General features: G+C 52.7%; 5 protein-coding genes across 5 annotated transcripts; 2 read left to right on the top strand and 3 right to left on the bottom strand.

The window, feature by feature from the left end:
* Positions 1-1,579: 1,579 nt before the first annotated feature.
* Positions 1,580-4,547, bottom strand: CGCS363_v007637 (Nitrogen assimilation transcription factor nit-4; the record flags this gene model as incomplete). Its single annotated transcript, XM_036639486.1, has 6 exons — positions 1,580-2,216; positions 2,306-2,638; positions 2,727-3,061; positions 3,122-3,515; positions 3,647-4,104; positions 4,359-4,547. 6 exons carry the CDS (start codon positions 4,545-4,547, stop codon positions 1,580-1,582), a joined length of 2,346 nt encoding a protein of 781 aa, XP_036495969.1.
* Positions 4,548-7,868: 3,321 nt separating this feature from the next.
* On the top strand, positions 7,869-12,206 carry CGCS363_v007638 (Vegetative incompatibility protein HET-E-1; the record flags this gene model as incomplete). Its single annotated transcript, XM_036639487.1, has 1 exon — positions 7,869-12,206. One exon carries the CDS (start codon positions 7,869-7,871, stop codon positions 12,204-12,206), a length of 4,338 nt encoding a protein of 1,445 aa, XP_036495970.1.
* Positions 12,207-12,416: 210 nt separating this feature from the next.
* On the bottom strand, positions 12,417-12,907 carry CGCS363_v007639 (Protein disulfide-isomerase; the record flags this gene model as incomplete). The annotated part of the gene is made up of 2 exons (XM_036639488.1): positions 12,417-12,812; positions 12,875-12,907. The coding sequence occupies 2 exons, from the start codon at positions 12,905-12,907 to the stop codon at positions 12,417-12,419; spliced, it is 429 nt and encodes a 142-aa protein (XP_036495971.1).
* Positions 12,908-14,392: 1,485 nt separating this feature from the next.
* P4ha2 (Prolyl 4-hydroxylase subunit alpha-2) lies at positions 14,393-15,226 on the top strand (the record flags this gene model as incomplete). Its single annotated transcript, XM_036639489.1, has 2 exons — positions 14,393-14,586; positions 14,662-15,226. The coding sequence occupies 2 exons, from the start codon at positions 14,393-14,395 to the stop codon at positions 15,224-15,226; spliced, it is 759 nt and encodes a 252-aa protein (XP_036496755.1).
* A 717-nt stretch (positions 15,227-15,943) lies between these two features.
* Positions 15,944-16,494, bottom strand: CGCS363_v007641 (uncharacterized protein; the record flags this gene model as incomplete). The annotated part of the gene is made up of 2 exons (XM_036639490.1): positions 15,944-16,381; positions 16,444-16,494. The coding sequence occupies 2 exons, from the start codon at positions 16,492-16,494 to the stop codon at positions 15,944-15,946; spliced, it is 489 nt and encodes a 162-aa protein (XP_036496896.1).
* Between the last annotated feature and the right edge of the window lie 1,071 nt (positions 16,495-17,565).

A 17,565-nucleotide genomic window follows, 5' to 3' on the forward strand; every position in this document is an offset into this window, starting at 1 on the left:
GACGCCCTTCCAGCCAATTGAGGCTGATCGGAGAAGACCCCGCCAATCAGCGGCGGTTTATGAGTGAAAAAAAGAAATCAAAATCTCCGCCCCCTTGCGCTTCTTCCCATTGGGTTTTCTTTGCTCTGTCGTCTTCTCTGCCTTCTGCGTTCGTCGTCGGGCATCAGTATCTCCATTAAGGCCTTCACAGACACCGTGTCAACCTCTTTCATGCCTCACTGTACCCCTGGCGCCATAGAGCAGCTTCAGAGCCAAGGGCAGTCTGGGAGACGGGCCCCAGCAGCTGAGATACACTTTAGGGTTGATAGATGTGTACTTGTTAACATGAAGTCATTGCTAGCACGCTGCGCCCACCGCTGCCCGCCACCATCACGCGCACACATTACCCGTTATGATGCCCAGGCCACCTCAAGATGCGGGTGGAGATCAACAGGGAAATACTGGTCCAGTGGCCCTAATGTATTAGGGACATGTTTTTGAAGGGGTTCATTATTCTGCCCAGGCCGCAGCTCTCGATGTCCTGTCGCGCCGTCCATCTTGTGCGTTTCGGGGGCTTGGATGTATCATCAAGTCACTGTGCTGGATGGGTCGATAGCCCCGAGGTGCCATGCTTCCCCGGTTATGGCAGTGAACAAACGGCGGCCTGGATCCGTCTTCTTCGCTTACATATGTGCCAAACTCTCTTCTTGCGCCCCCCAACGTCCTTTTTTTCCCACTGCGCTGCAAGGGCACGTTGCTCTCCAGACGCACCCGACCTTTCAAGCAGCTGTGCCGCGCTGCACTTTGATCCTCGTCGATGCCCAGAACATGTCCGCATAAGTTGCGGGCCATGACGTGCCCGTCCTTGTAGTGGTAGATGGGATCTCGATTTCCGCCCACTACCGTTACCTTTCTTTGACGTAGAACCCACGACATGGCGCCTCAGCTCAGGGCCTAGACCGGAAGTCGGCCTCATGTGTCGGCTGATGCAACGATCCCTCTTTGACACAGATTTTGACCACACAGGATAGATGTTCAGCCGAAGACGAGAATCCAACCAACCTTTCTAAGCCGTGGACGAACGAGATGGAAGAGGAAACGAAACCCGAACGAGCACCTGGATCATACAGAGAATATTCGCAGCAACCTGCAGGCGTGTCTTCTGAAAAGGAGATCGTCGTCTTCGGCGTCCTTATCGTCTGCCATTGTCATACCCGGCAGCATGCGTCAAAGAGGACAGGAAACTCCAAAATCGGGTATTGATATTCTATTTGCCAGTCAACGATTGATCGTTGCTGCTGCTGCTGCTGCTAGTAGCACCTGATAATCTCAATGCCTGCTCCTACGCCAGCCCTGGGCCCTGAGCCCGACCCTTTTTCTTTTCCGCATCACAGCACCTTTATTGTCTTGCCACAGAAGGTCATGTCTACCATCTGCAAATTTTGTCCTTTCATCGTCAACGTCCGCCGGCTAAACATGTAGAAAGCCGCGGCTAAAGAAAACAGAATCCCATGTACTCCTCCTAGTGTTGGCGTCGAATCGTCGCCGTGTTCGTTCTTGGAGATGCATGTACGTCTCGGGTCTCATCGATCCTCGCACATCAGCCCTCCGCGTCAGAAACAAGCGTCTCGCCCGACATCTCCGGCCCTTCCCTCGCCGCCGTGACCATCGTGAATTCGTTGAGTATCGCAATCTCCTCAAACTCCGCTGCCAACCTGTCGACCAACGCCGCCGTTCGATCCATCATGCAAAGGTCGAGGTCAAGAACGAATGGTGCCACCATCTCTGCCTCCGGATGATGCTTCCCTTTTTCCTCCGAGTCCCTGATTATCGCTCGCGCCTCCGCGGACGTAATCAAACCCTCCCGCAGAACCATTGATAGTAGCCCACGAACTATCACTTGCGAGAGTCGGAAACATCTTTGCAACTTTTGATAGCCGAGAATGCACGTGCGGAAGTCAGATCTTCGCTCGGAGACGTCAAAAGCCTGCGTTGGTTCGCGAATTGCCGCGTTGGCAACATACAACAGCGCCGTATGCCAAAGAAAGCTGTGCGATGCGGACGCACAGGTTTGAAGGTAGGTTGTCGCGATTCTTCTTAGCTGAGTCGCCGAAGCGGAACAAACAACTTCAGGCGAGGCCTGCTGGGAGGTAAAAGCCTCGAGTTTGATGCGAATCCCTTCCCCGTGTTGGATCAGAGGCCGAAACAAATCCAGAACGAAGGCGTGAAAGTAGGTGCTGCAGTCAATCCAGTTAGCTTGTTCGCGTCCCTCGTCTCGTTTTTGGCCACGTCCTCCGTGATACTTTCGAGCAAGTTGGGCACTTACTGCAGGATTAGTACATTATGCCCGCTCTCGCCGCTGCGTACTAGTTCCAGGGGTAGATCATCCGCCCATGCTAGAAAACGACTGTAAACGGATTCCATGGCCTTCACCATCGCATACGGCGTCTTGGCCATGGGGTTGGCGGCGTAGTTCATCCACATCATGTCATGGGCTATCAAAACCAGCTTGCACAAGAACGGGAACGTCCGACCCGTGTAAGTTGGTGACTTCAGCTGCTCAGACACGTTCATCCACTCTTCTTCGCCGTTGTCACCTGGGATCGGTGCTCTCGGCGGAAACTCGATTTTGCACGTCTTTTCTTGCGCGCATTGTATCCTGTGTACTGTCAGCGTTTCTGGCCGGCTACAAGTCGAAACGGAATGCTGTATCGCATGGAAAGCCGAGGAAACACTGCAAAACGTACGTGATATGGACAAAACTACCCCAAGCAGTTTGCGCCATGGCTTTTTCCCACAATACGTCGGCAGCACCGCCTAGCCACTTCTCCGCCGTCTCGTTCTCGGCGATGCCAAAAAGCCCAATACTCTTACCGAGTTCAATCGCGCTTTCGAGATGTTTCGTGGAGTCCGTTCCACTTTTCGCGTGGCACATGGAGGACATGCTGAGAAAGAGTAACGCCGCAACCGTGACCGGCGTTAAAAGACCCAAAGAGCGTTCCTGCTCCAGAAGTTGGATTGCCTCGTCGTAGAATGCATGACTCCATCGGGCTGCCTCCATTTCGAATGCGGTGTACAGTTGCTGTCGCCGTGTCAATTACGTCCGTCGCTCCAATCCTACAGACAAGAGTAAAACTCTTACACAAGCCCAGCTGAGGAGAGAACTGAAGAGCAACCTGGAGCAAAAGCGATTGTTGCCAGAGATCAGACTGTCGAAGAACAAATCGACGTCGAATAGCGCTGTGACGGTGTGATCTGTCATAAGATATAGAGAAATGGCTTTTCGTGCTGCCTCCGAGGGTATGGGAACATTCGTCCACGCTGCGATGTCAACTTTGTGCAGTCTTTCGTCGCAAATCGAATACGACTCCGCCAATCCCGTTTCACGGCTGCCGATTCTACCTGGTACGCTGAGGCTCAGATTGGAAGAGCTGTTGTCTCGTGCTTCTTGATGCCTAACCCTGCTGCTGGACAAGGACGATTCCGAATCTACGGGTGGCATGGGGGAAGGGGTGTCGGTTGACATGGGCGAAACTCTAGACTGAGGTTAGCCTTCAGCAACAAGGGAGATGGTGCGAACACGTCCGCCAACGGCGGGAGACGGCGTCTCTGCGATGGAGTCACCATCGAACGCTGTTAATCTGCTGGTGCGGAAGGGCAGACCTACGCTGCCGATGGAGAATCAATCGGAATGCTCTGGTTGGATCTCGATGGGACCTCAAAATCCAGGTGGGGGAGTTCTGTTGGGGCCCAAGGTGAGTAGGCGATGGCGTGGCGCACCATCAATTCAAACTCCAAGGAATTCTGGTCGGGGGGCGGAACGCCATGAAGGAGACCATGGAAGGGGACATCGTATGCTGAATGAAGTTGACCTCGAAGAGTGGTGACGATGTTTGATGCGTCCCTCCCGGCCCGCAACTGCTGAAGGACATCTCGTACTTGGTCATCCGGGAGAGAGCGAAGAATGCTGAGCAACTCCGCAGCGTACCTGTGAGTTTTCGCCGCTGTCTCGTCCAACAGCTTCATCCCCGAAGGGATGGAGTTGAGAATGGTCTTCGATATGGTGGCGTACTCGCAAGCAAGACCGCGGCGCTGGCAATGGTTGCAAGGCTGCAGGCCGTTGCACTAGAAAGAAGTCATCAGTAGCCGAAGAAACCATGGCCACTCAACATGAGTGCACGCAGATAGACTGTCCACGACGAGGCCGATTGATCAAGGGCACGATAGCCCCCGTTGAATGAAACACATGGACAAATCGCTCACGCAAGATCGCAATAGATTGAACGCCTTGAGGCCAGTGAGTCGTTGACAACTGTTCGAACTCCGGCCGGCGAGCAAGAAATAATGTAATAAACAATGGTTAAGACTGAGCCACGTACCCCTATCTTCTTCTCTCTACAGCCGTTGCATGCTTTGCTCGTCGCTCGGCGCTTCCTCTTGGAGCCCTCTTGCCCGCCGACACCTCCGCTTGTCGAGGAGGTGGCATCACCATTGTCATCGGCAAGAGATCTCGGGTTGGGGGCTGGAGGACCTGGCAGAATGCTCCTGTATTTGCGTTCCGGTTGCATGGGCTGCTGAGTTGCGGCGAGGATGCCTCTTGAGGACGGGGTGAAGTCGCAGGGGGATTGGCGGCGGAGCAGCGATCGGCGAAGTCAGGGAACGGGCGATGACGGTGAATGAATAACTTCATAATAAGCCGCAACCGTTGCTGATATAAAGTTTGTATGCTAAAAGAGAAGATGGAGGGATCGGGTTGCGCTCAGGGAAACAGAGAAAGGCCATCGACGTTTGTGAGAGAGAGACACACACACACACACACACACACACACACGAAGGTACTGTATGCCCAAGCACGGAACACGCAGATGGAGGGGGTAGTCATTGTGTTGGTGCATTGGTGGCCGGGGTGGGCATGGGATTACAAGTACCTGCGTAACAATTTCTCATTTGGGTGGCGGCCTGACGGGTTACTCGGAAAACACCCACACTGTGTTTCTCTTTCCGCCCAGTACACTCTCATCAAGCGTTGAGATGACTTGCATGCCGTATCGCTCCGCTTCACTGTTCAGGATTAGCGTTGGACCGTCATGTTGACTATTTTCTTCCGCCTCATTTCTTCACTTCCTAATTTCATAAATGCAGGGTCGGATGTTCCTTCTCTGCACCGCCTATTGAGCTCCTTTGCTGGCTTCAAGTTCGTGGGTTGTTTCCTGAGATGGACGCAATTCTTAGAAAGCTGATTTGGCAATTGCCGAAGCTTCTCATTTCAACACCATAACAAAGCAGAACATACCGACTTGTAAAAGTAGAGGATACGTGTTCAGAATTTTTGACAGTTTGTTCGATGGCCCAGGCCCTCACTAAATGGGCGAGAAGCCAAGAGACGGCCGAGTGGATGGCCTGTCCCAGAGGATCGGACGCGATCTAAGGTGGTGTCCATTGCATTTGGCATCGAGAACCCACAGAATTTCGAGGCCCCGGAAACCAGAGCATGACTTAGCTACGCAACATCTTAGCAGATATCAGCTGTGTGGTTGAGTGTGGTCGTGAGCGTCTTGAGCGTCTGAGAATGGAAGAGAGAACATGAGATGGCAATCCACTGAAACAGATAAATCCTTACTGTTTTGGCTCCTCAACGACAGAATTACGTCAAAATTAGCAGCAAAACGTCTGTAGCCAAACGACGATCATCAAGAAAGCGTGGTGAGATCAAGGCTGGGAATAAAGACCATGTTCAGCCACTCTTCCATGGAGCCCCGAGCAATCAGACATGGGCAGGCTAATCGAAGACGTCGCTTGCCGTCGTCACTGTAGCGGGGGGTGCAGGTGGTCACCCCATGTCCCAAGCTTTCAGGATCTACTAGGGGCGTATTCCACCTGACAGGTCGTGTCGACCAACGGTCTTGGATGTCAGTGGCATCGCGGTGGGAATAGATCAAACTGGATTGTTTGGGGCTGGTGGTTCAAGTGTTTGGGCAAGCTTCAAAGCAGTCGGTGGAAAAGCGACGGCATGCCAGAGGCCTATGGCAAGACTGTACATCAAGTTAGACCAGTCACGACTACGGGGTGAACCACTCGATGAGCAGCCACTTACCAAGACGAGCATGCGTCTGTTGGTGAGGGATGGGCAAGTGCAGTCGGGAGCTTGCCAAGGGGCTCCAAGGGGCACAGACTCGCCCTATGAAGGATATGCACTTTTTATTTCTCTCCTTTCCCCCCACCCGCCCGTTTGCCTTGTCCGAAAGGCTTGAGAATGTAGGCCATACGTATCTTTAGGTGACCTCGGGTAGCGGAGCTGAGAAAAAGTCGTAGTGTGGCCGATGGGTGCACGTTGTGCATGCATCAGAGATGGGAACGGTGACAGAAGGGGACTTTTGGGGCAGGAAAACGGAATCTAGAGGTCTTCGATGTTTAAATGGTAAAATGACAAGTGCGAGAAGTTCATCCTGATGCTTTTTAGTTATAGGGGAACCTACCTTACTTGAGGAAGCGGGAGTGAGGTCATAATGACAACTGAGGGGCTCGCAAGCGAGGATTGTGATTCGCTCCATTCGGAGCCCCGATGGTGTCGGTGAATAGGTTGCATCATGCTGAAGGTGATGAAATCAGGGTTCTGCACTTGTCTTGGGACTGATAGTATAGAAATCGCGCTTGTATGGCCTGCTGGTGTGCATGCCTGTTGAAGCAATCGAGATCTCGGGGGCCGTGGACGGGCTATCCGTACCTTACTCAAGCTAGGCACCCTACCATAGGTATCCGTAAGGCACGTATCTTACTCCACGTTCTGTACCTTAGGTATCTTATCAATCCGTACTCTGTAAAGGCGTCTGTCACCTTATGTCAGCACCCGAACCGTGCTCGGTCGGGGTCGCAGATCAAACCGACGTCCGGTCGTCCAATTACATAAGACAAGCAAGTGGGCGGGATCTCATGTGGGTTCCATGATTATGTCAGCATCCCGCCCGGCTGGTGCGGCTTTATCTCGGTTGTGAAGAATGTGCGAGTGTCTAAGGTAAGGAAGGTATAACAGGCTGGACACCAGATGGGATTGATTCATAATACCTTAGGGCCTCACCTCTCGTCCCCAACATCAGCTACTGACCGCCAAAAATGCGTGCAAATGGCGGTTGCCTGGCTGCCTGCCCCTCGTTGCCCCTCGTTGCCCCTCTTTCAACCCCATCCCCCCAAGCGAAGAAGCCATCCACCGTCCATCATGACTCTCCAACGTCCGCCAACCAAACCAGCCGGTTGCGATGCTACGATGCTACGACGTGTCAAGTGGCCACCCCGCCTGTCTCGTCTCGTTTCGCTCGAGGCCCATGTCGGATGCCACGTTGCTGACTTTGCATACATTGTGCCGCCGCTGCGCAGAACTAAAGCAGCGACCGCGCCTCATTCGCACTCACTTGCTGCTCAGCGTGCTACCCGAATGTTCCTGGACCCAATGAGCTGACAAGCTGACGGCAGGGCTGTCACGCGTATCACGACTTTTTGGGCGCCGCAGTCACCGCCTTGCCTCGCCTCGCCTGACTTCCATTGCTTCCTCAAACACTTTGGTTGCTGAAGCTGACTCAAGCTGGATCAATCCACCACCAACGCGTTGCGCCCATCTCACTGCCTGCCCTGCCCTGCCCTGCCTGGCGCAAGTTGGTCTTGTCTCATCGGCCGTGCTGCTGCGGCCCTTCCCGCGCTCATCCCGCTCATCAAGCTTACCCGTCTGGTGTATAACCGTCTGGTATATAACATTCACCGACTCATCCCGGCCTCGCGCAGCCTACAAACCATACACCGTGCTCACTTCTTCGTTTGTCGACTTTTGCTCATTCTGACGATCCCACACCCCCACAAACTAACCCCGCCATTCTTGCGCGGGGACCACGGACGCCATCATGGATGACAAGGTGCAGCTGCTGCGCTCCGACAGCATCCACCGACAGTTTGCGAAGATCCTCGCTGATGCCCAAAAACAATATGCCGATTCCACCGGTCTCGATCTCAAGGACTACATGAGCCCGCCCATGAGGACTACTGAAGACCTTCTCAACGTTGTCAACCGCCAAAATGAACAGTTTACGAGCTTCCGCGAGAAGCGCCAGACCTTGTTCCAATGCTTGTCCGCTGCATGCAAGCCCCTCGAAGTCGTCGGCGAAGCCCTGGCTGGCGCATCCGAAGACATTTTCCCACCTGGCCAGACCATCTTCGCTGCCGTCATGTACCTCGTAAACGCCGCCAAGGACGTCTCGGCATGCTACGACTCCATCATCGACCTGTTCGACCAGATGCAGGACTTCACCATTCGACTCAAGTTCTACGTGTCGCAAAAAATGTCCAACGAGCTTCACGATAAAGTCGTCAAGATCCTCGTTACCATTTTTGAAATATTCGTCATCGCGGCGCACGAGGTGCGGAATGGCCGTCTCAAATCCTATTTCAAGAGACTGTTTGGGAAGGAGAGCAAGGTGCCTGAGGCTATGAAAAAGCTTGCAGCACTCACCGAGGGCGAGGAGCGACTCGTTATTGCAGAGACCAGCGCCGGCGTAAAGCGGTCGCTGTCCAATCAAGATCGCCTGCTTGAAATGATGTCAAGGGTCGATGTTAACGTCCAGACCCTTCGTGCTGAAACACGCGTGCCCCAGACAAGGGAGCAGGCGCTCTCCTCCAACAGAGATAAACTCAAGGGCATCCTGCAGCCCTCAGTATACCCAGAAGACTCTCTCTCGGCCCTGAACAGGACAAGGACGCCGGGCACCTGCGACTGGATCTTGGAGGATCCCTCCTTGAAGGCTTGGCTGGCAGGTGACATTCGTTTCCTCTGGGTTGCAGGAAACCCGGGGACTGGAAAGTCGTATTTGACGTCTCGTCTTGTTTCGTGGGGCCAAGAGCTTCTCAATAACCAAGAGACCACCAGCATGATGGGGTACTTCTTTTTCAAGCAGAACAACCCAGAGTCTCGCTCCATGATACGGGCCTTGAGGGACATGGCGTACCAAATCAGTGAACAGGACGTTTTTTACGGCAAGCAGCTCATTCGCGAAGTAGCTACTAGCGACGAGATCAAGACCGTGTCGAGTGCATTCAGGAAACTGCTTGTCGAACCATGCGTGCCCGACAGGTGGAAAAGACACATTTACGTACTAATAGACGGCCTGGACGAGGCCGAACCTCGCGAAGTTACTGAGTTTCTGTCTCTATTGGATGACCTTAATCAGCAATCTGCGGACGGTACACGGGTCCAAGTTGCACTGATTGGACGACCAAGCCTCTCGGACGACATAAACGACTACATCGGCAATGACTCTACTGGGGGTCAGCAACTGCGAACGATACACGTTACACCCGACAGAAACAGCTCAGATATTGTATCTTACATTGTCGAAGGCGTGAATTCTGCGCGGATTCTCCGAGGGTCCACCGAGGATTTCAAAGAGAGTATTATCGAGGCAATGGTCAAACAGGTCGATGGCTTGTTCATCTTGGCCAAGTTCATGTTAGCAGAGCTCAGCCGGATACGGCATCCCAGAAGGATCATTGAGAGTCTGCAGTCGTACCCGAAAGAAATCAACGGTATGCTCAAGAAGGCTGTCTTGGGATTCAGCGCAAGCATCACCCAAGAAGAGGCGGACGATCTGAACGAGATTTTACGTTGGGTTTCGGTGGCTGAGATGGGTCTCACACTGGAACAAATCGAGGCCGTCCTTACTCTCAAAATGGGCGATGCACCATTTCGCCTCGAAGAGTCTTTGAGAGGACAGTTCTCATGTTTCTTCACGCTCGAGCGCGAGGATGGCTTATCGACTGCGGATCTTGCCGACCGACATGAACTTCATCGCCGACTTTCTCTTATTGACCTAGACACCGCGAAGAAAACGAGCCCAAGGACAAGCCCGGACTTCTTGGACGTTGACAGGGACATTGAGTACTTTTCAAACAAAAGCACTACATACGTAACATTCTTCCACATGTCCGTCAAAGAATTCTTCAGGGATGACACCTCGACGGATCTGAGAGCAGACGCCAAATCTCCCTCCATTGGCTTCAAGCTGGCCGACGCCAGACTTCACGTCCTGAAAGCTTGCCTGCGTATCTTCACCGACCCGACATATTTCACACTCGGCCACGAAGGTCTCTCTCTGCAACGATACGCTGCGTGGTACTGGCCAGAACACCTCGGAGACGTCAAACGTTCCGATATCTCAGTGGCTGAGAAGGCAGACATCGGACAGCGCCTTTACACCATGCTCACGGATCCCACTGTGCTCCTGACGTGGACCAATCTCTTTGAGGAGGCGCTGGATATCTGGACAGACAAGAACATTGAGGTGGTCTCCAAGTGGCTGAAAGACCCTGACGTCCTCAGCGGGCTCAGCGTCGAACAGAGAGCATGGGCAACTGCTGCGTCGTCAAGTTCTGCGCGGCTGCTGGAGCCCATGGGTCGAATTTTTGCCAAAGCCTGGGTTGTCGAAGGCTTCGGGATGTATATGCCAACCCTATTCTGTTTTGGTGTGGTGCAGTCCTTGCCTCTCCTCGAGGAGGCTAAGCCATGGTCATACTCCGAACTGCACTGGCAGGATGTCAAGGTCGAAGAAAGAATCCAAAGAGCCACCGATTGGGCCAACCACCCCAAGACTGGGCATTGGTACCGAAGAATCGGCAGTACGCTGCTCAATCTCGGGGAACACAAAAAGGCGCTGGAGTACTTCGAAAACGCACTCAACATTGATAGCAATATCGTGGAGAGTTGTGGTCGCATGGGACTTTGCCACGCAATGAGCGGCAATTTTGAGAAGGCACTCAAGCTTCATCTCATGTGCGAAGTCGTAGAACAGGACCACATGGCCAAGGGCTACTACAAAACTGACCAGGAAATCAAGAACAGCAAATGGAGGCTCTACAAGAACCAAGCTCGGATTGCAGAGTGCTACAACCGCATGGGTCGTGTGGAGAGCGCCATTGCGTACTGCCGAAAAGCCATGCGAAACGCTTACGACACTCCTGAATTTGAGCCAGAGGCTGCCTACATGAGGGTTCTCGCCGAGAATAACCGCGTCACGGAGATGATTGGCCTTTTTGACGAGCTGGACGGTCGATACACGGACAGGGGGAATTCACGATTTGTCTTGTTTCTTCTGAGCCAAATTCCGGACCCGTCGATAAGGGATTGGTTTCCTCAAGCCGCCGCTCGGACAGGCAAAACGGAGGTCCTTGCAGAACGCTACGCTTATGCCATCCAGTCTGCACACGACGCGCAAGACCCTCGCAAGGCGTTCTATCTACGAAATTCTCTGGGCAATGTTTACATGGCGGCACAGCAGTATGATAATGCCATTGGCATTCAGGAGAGTATTTGCTTTCACGACTACAAAGCCAGAGGCAGCTTGGCTGTGCGGATCGAGTATATTGCATCTTTCAAACAACTCGCAAGAGCATACTCGTTGAAAGCCCTCGAAGCCGATGAGACACTGCGATCTGATGCAGTCAATCCCTGGATCGTCAAACTCGAAGAACTCATGGAACAGCAGCGCAAGTACCAAAATAGAAATGTGCCGCTCCACATGGCTGGCTTCGACTTCAACGAAGCTTCAATCTACCTGGTTCTCCTTTATCGCCTCCACAAACAAGAAAAAGAGTCGCGAAGACTGCTGTCGAAGTTGGTGTCTGAAACCTTGGGTCTATTGGAAGACGACGAGCCGCAGAACGACGAGATCAGTATCGCCAACCTGCAGCGAACCCTGATCGCGGCAGGTGACACGAAAAACGCGCAGGCACTCTGGCAGTCTGCGAGAACACCACCGGCAGCAACGGCTCTCGCTGGCCACTTGATCGGCGAAAGGCGCTCAAGTTCACCCAAAATTGGTGGTCTGTCTCCACGGAGACACACGAAACAGATCACACTGACAAAGATTTTCACTGAGAGCAGCGATTTCTCTTGCGATCATTGCCTCAAGCTGTTTGCGCCGTCCGACAAGTTCGCAGTGTGCTGGTACTGCATCGACTCAAAGTTCTGCTTACCATGCCTGGCTATTGTCAAAAGCCAGAATTTCACACCTGGACACACGTCTCCGTGCAAGCCGAGCCATGAATGGTTGGTTGTACCGCCGTTGCCGAAGGACCTTCAGGCCGGAGAGATTTTCGTGAATGGGCAGGTGCAGAAGCTAGACGATTGGAAGTCAGCACTACGGCAGAAGTGGGTGCAATCGAAACCCGGCACGGGGCTCGGTATTCTCTAGCTCACATCATGGCAAATGACAATGACCGGCAATTTTGCAAATCCTCGACTAACAGATCCAGGAGAATGCCATGATGGTTTAGACTTTAGAGTAGAGCAGATTCAACAGAGTATAATCTAAGCGAAGTACCCTAGTACTTGCATACTGAATACCTTCCCCGAGCCTATGATGCATTCTTTGTAGACACCTGCCTTATTGCCACGTGCAGAGTTAAAGCTCGTTGTGCATGACTCTCTGGCGGTAATCTCCTTTCTCTACCGGAATAGCTTCTGCGCCGTCCGTTGGTTCAGCGTCAACGTGTTTTTGAGACGCTGGCTGGACCTTCCCACCGGCTACAGACCGAAGAAAGTTCTCCACAAACCCAGGTGTAATGGACTCGCTTTGCTCCGAGTGGTACGTGAGCCCGGCATTATTGTTCTGGAGTGCGATGGCGGGAAACTTCCACTCCAACCCCATTCGTGATGGCACATCAGGAAATGCTGGCGGGTCGACCGTAACGAATCTGAGATGCTGAGCGTATTTTCTGGCGGTCTCCTTGATGTGAAGAGCGAATTGCTCACGACGATCTAGGTTGAAATCAAAGAAATAGAGGACGTTGACCTCGCTCTGTAGGCACACGATCAAAATCGCATTACTTTCAAGATGATGCTCCACGGGAGATAGCCCACCTCTATGAAATCAGCTTTGTTCCGGTGTGTCATCTCCGTAACCAGTCGAGTTGCACAGGACGTAAGAAATTCATCTAAAAAAAAGTTGTGGCTGAAAAAGTCTGTTGTCGACAGTGTGACATCATCCAAGTTATTGAAGCAGTCGAGTGATGACGGGCCATCCTCGGGGTCCCGTGAAATGACACCAAACGAGTATCTATGTGCGTTGTCGGAAGCCAGATCGTGAAATCTTTTGTAGAGACCTTTTCCTGCGTCTCGGTCTGTAAGGCGAAGGATGAAAACCACAGAATCGGTGTAAGCAAAGTCAGTGACATTTTCCAGACCCAGGCTGGAGATGACGGGGCGTAGACTGCGACTGACAAAGGCGGAGATACTGGTACGAGGGTAAGTTATCAACAAGCCATCTGGCTGGGAATTCTGACCCACTCTTTAGCTTGCCTCGGGCCTCTGTAATATTCAAACGTCTTTGGAGAACGATAGAGTCTGATGGCGGGATAAGACCGCACGTCGTGTTCTTCACAAATGCTCCAGTTGACGGCGCAATTAATGCTCATGGCCGATTTTTCGGAGTAGGTTATAGTTTCCCATTCGGTAGCAAGTAGCTGGCCACTCCAACTATAACGTTTGAGTTAATCATTCGCCTTGCACGGATAGATGTCCAAGTTGGTATTACCTGTCCGGCTGGAACAAGAGAACTCTATCAGCTTAACACCGCTTAGAAATTAGAGCACCACTTACATCGACGACTACGGTATAACAGTATTATCCATCAGCAGATGTATCATTTCGTCGAGTAAGCGTAAGCAGGGTGCCCAAGACTCACAGGCTACCAAAGTATGCTCACGTATCCTGAGAGCCTCATCAAGCTCCGACTTGCTTGCGTGTCTCCATGCCTGCACTTGTGCAAGCAGGAGACTGCCTATAATAAAGAAAGCCACGTGAAACATGATAATGAAATGCCTGAGCTTCCTCTTCGCATCTCAATTTTGAAAACAACGAAAGTGCATCAAACCAGAAAGGGAGGCGTGTAATGATAAGAGCGGACTGAGAAAAAGGAGTGTGGCCAGGTTCACCTTCAATTCGGGGATCGTAGAGGGTGTCCCGAAGCGTCTTGATCGAAGACGTCCTTGTAAATACCAGCGCCACGGGCGATCGTGGCCTAGAATTTAATGGCATGTGACCTCGAACGTAGCAACATGTGGTCGACACCATGCGGCTAAATTGAGTGGTAACGCGATGTAACATGCAGGACACCTAATTGATACTCGATTTGGAAAATCTCTGACTGACATGATCAGCTCCGTGATCATTCAGGGACAATGCGGAGAACATCTCCGAGAGCTGTCTTGGGCACCAGCACTCTGACAAAATTTCGCTGGATTCTCCAACACCATCAACGTCCATCAACAACAGCAGAGTTCTTGAGCGTTGCCATTTCCTGACGCTTTTCTCGCATTGAGGCGTTCTTTGGGAGCCTAATCGCTGATTTAAGACCCCAACCGTCAAGTGCCCATTAGGATGCGGTTGGCCTGGTTCGGCACACTGTATGCTGCTGCAATTGCAGTTTGCCGACGCAGCGAAAACGACGATCTCAGGGACTATGTTTGTGATCATTCAGGATACGAGGTTAACCTGTTTTCACACGCTCCTTTAGTCATTTACATCACCAATTTCGTGACGCCTTTTGAGCGAGAGCATCTCAAGAAAATCACGTAAGGACTTTGGCTATCACAGATGGAAACAAAAAAAATGCGCACCGCAAAAAGAACGTTGCTAATGATGATTAGAAACGGGACATTCGCTCGCTCGAACGTCGCCTCAAATGGAGGGGATGTGGTTTCATCCCACCGGACCTCACAATCAACAACCGTTGTGCCTGATGCTGTCACACAATGCATTCTAGAGAGGGCACGACAATTCCAAGGTCTCCATACGCCAGCTACTCATCTAGAGCCGATTCAGTTGGTCAAGTACGGTCTTGGGGAGCAGTACCATTTTCATACGGACTGGTTCCAAGCCGACTCGGGTGAGCACGGCTCCGTGGTGAAGGGCGGCAACCGCATGAGCAGTTTCTTTACGTATGTGGGTGTCAGCAACGATATTGCTGGCGGAGGAACGAATTTCCCTCGGCTTCAATCGCCGCCGGGGAAAGGCTGGTGTAGATACGTCGACTGCAACGAGCCGTGGGATGCGGGCGTCACGTTTCGACCCGTGGAGGGCAATGCCGTGTTTTGGACAAATTTGCTCAGCGATGGCGAGGGTGATGATCGGGTTTTGCATGCAGGCCTGCCCATCGTTCGCGGACAGAAATTGGGAATGAACATCTGGACAAAACAGGGGCCTTTCAATTGAGGATTCGGCAGTCTGTAGATCCGTCATTTCGATGTCAAGTCGGAGTCAACAACCGAGCTCCCGCAAAGGCCCAGGGTTCATTCGATCTCGCTGAGTTTGATGTGCTCTTTATCTGGAACTCGACGTGCTCCGGGCATCTTGGCCCTCCTGTCGGCAACCGAGTTCGGGCTGGGCCCACTTACCGCGGCTTCTGTCCCGGGAGACTTCCGCACCGATGACAGTGAGTGGGGCCGGCATCACCGAGGAAAACTTAATGAACAGAGTTCTAAGCAGCTGAATGACTCTCTTCAAGGTGACATCAGCGCCCCGTTCTTCTGCGCGGGCAACGAGTGACTCGTGCGAAAGCCGTAGACTCTCGGTAAACATTCGACCAGTCATCGCAGCGATACAAGCTGTTTCTCTGCAACCAACTGAGACGGACCAGCAGAGCAAGACCAAGTCGAGCGCAATAGAGTCAACAGCGCTTGCAATCACATCCCTTGGGCAACAAGTTTTCTTAAATACTTATCGCTTGTTACAGCTCGTGTTGATGTGACTTCCTGATCGCCTCTAATCCTTAGCCCTCGAGGGTTTTAGTCAGTAAGACCGCTTGCAACATCACAGAAGCAGTAATGTCCTTAACCAATCTACGTCACGAGTCTGTGATGAGAAGATATTTGTGATGCCTCCAGCGATGGCATTTGTGTTTTTATTGTTTTCGCACGGGAACCTTGCCTATCATGCGCCAGCTTCCTTGAGAGCTGCCTGCCCCTGCTTCACGATAGCATCCGTCTCGTCCGCGCTCAGACCCGGCAGCGGATTCCGCTGGCCCTTGGCGTTGAGAGACCCCGGAGCCTTCTTGTCCTTGAGATCGAGTCCGGTCACGATCTCTGCGGCCTCCGAATCCGTCAAACCCGTCGTCGGGTTGACCTTATTGTCACCAATTGCCTCCGCGTGCGGCCCGGTGCTGGTCTTGCTTGCCGCCGCACTTCCTGTCTTCGTTTGCCTCGTCACAACCTCCAAGTCCCTCTTCTTCGCGTTCGTATCGTCGGCGGACACGACCTCCGCCTTAAAGCCACGACGGCTCAAATCGTCTGCCACTGAGGCGGGTTCGGCGCCAGTGCTTCGGTCGACAAGTTCGGTGGGCTGATGAGCCGCTAGGCCACTGAGAGCAGGCTGTTTGGAAACATTCGTCAATAAATGATTCTGTAATTGTCACTGAAGACTAAGGAGCATACCAGAGCCGATGCACTGCCCGACAAGGCAAGGACCACGATGGAAAATCGCATGTTGTTTCTCTCAACGTAAGATGTGTTTGTTGGATGAACCGAATTCTCAAACTTGGCGCGTGCAAAAGAGTGTCGTTTTTGCAGAGAAATGGAATCGAGAAATTCGAAAGATTCAAATTGCAGAAGTGAATGTAGATGTCGACACCGAACTGCTGGTTACCAGGGGTGAAACCTTGGGACAAAGCAAAGAATGAAGCAGAAGCCGGTAGAGGTGGAGGGGTCCAAACGCGGTTGGGAACGGGTTCATTGATCTGAACTATATAGTGATTCGCATGCCATCTTAATTCCACGAGCATCAGTTGCATCCGAAGTCGAGCACGAACCAATGCCCGCGTGCATCTGGGCACCAGTATCACCTGTGTGGAGAAGGGGGTTGGAGTCTCAACACGGGACCCCTGTCGCGGATCTGGGTGCATTGGGGCGAAATGTCAGACAGAAAGGCCCAGCTTCGCGGACGAGAGGCAAGGATTATGCCGTATATCCAAAACTATGGCGAATCAACTGGCAGGCTGAGACGGCACAGGGGTCTTGGAACTCTACCCTGCAGAGCTGCTGGAAGGGGGATTTTCCAGAGAAATTCCACTTGCCGTTGGCAACGTGGGCACCCGTAGGACGTTGTCGAGACCTGGGCTCGTAAGTTTGGGTGTCCGCGTTGGGGCTAGATTCGTGTGCAGACTGTTTCGCTGGGTGACATCAAAGCGCTTTCGCGGGCTCCCTCAGGCCCTCCGTCTCCTATTTTTGCACTCTCGGGCTTTCTTTTCGGATCATTCGCAAGGCCATACCTACGAGCTGCAATCCGAAAGCATGCCCCTTTTGTGTGTGGAAGTGGATGAATGAGTGTGCGAGTGTGTGTGTTCAGGTGCGCCCGTGTCTTGAGCCGTTCAACCCGACCGAACGCTCTCTCTCATCATCCAAACATCGGCCTTCGCTTCGAGACCGAGAGGCCGCGGGCGCACCGACCATTCAGGCCAGCGGACTGGGGCAAATTTGTCATATGAGCGGAATGAAACAGCAAAGCCCGACTCGACATGCTGTGACGAACGAGGCCCGCACCAGCATAACTACAGTTTG

The sequence above is a fragment of the Colletotrichum siamense genome (genome assembly GCF_013390195.1).
Source record: "Colletotrichum siamense strain Cg363 chromosome Unknown KSG_Cg363_contig04, whole genome shotgun sequence".
In the NCBI taxonomy this organism is placed as follows: domain Eukaryota; kingdom Fungi; phylum Ascomycota; class Sordariomycetes; order Glomerellales; family Glomerellaceae; genus Colletotrichum; species Colletotrichum siamense.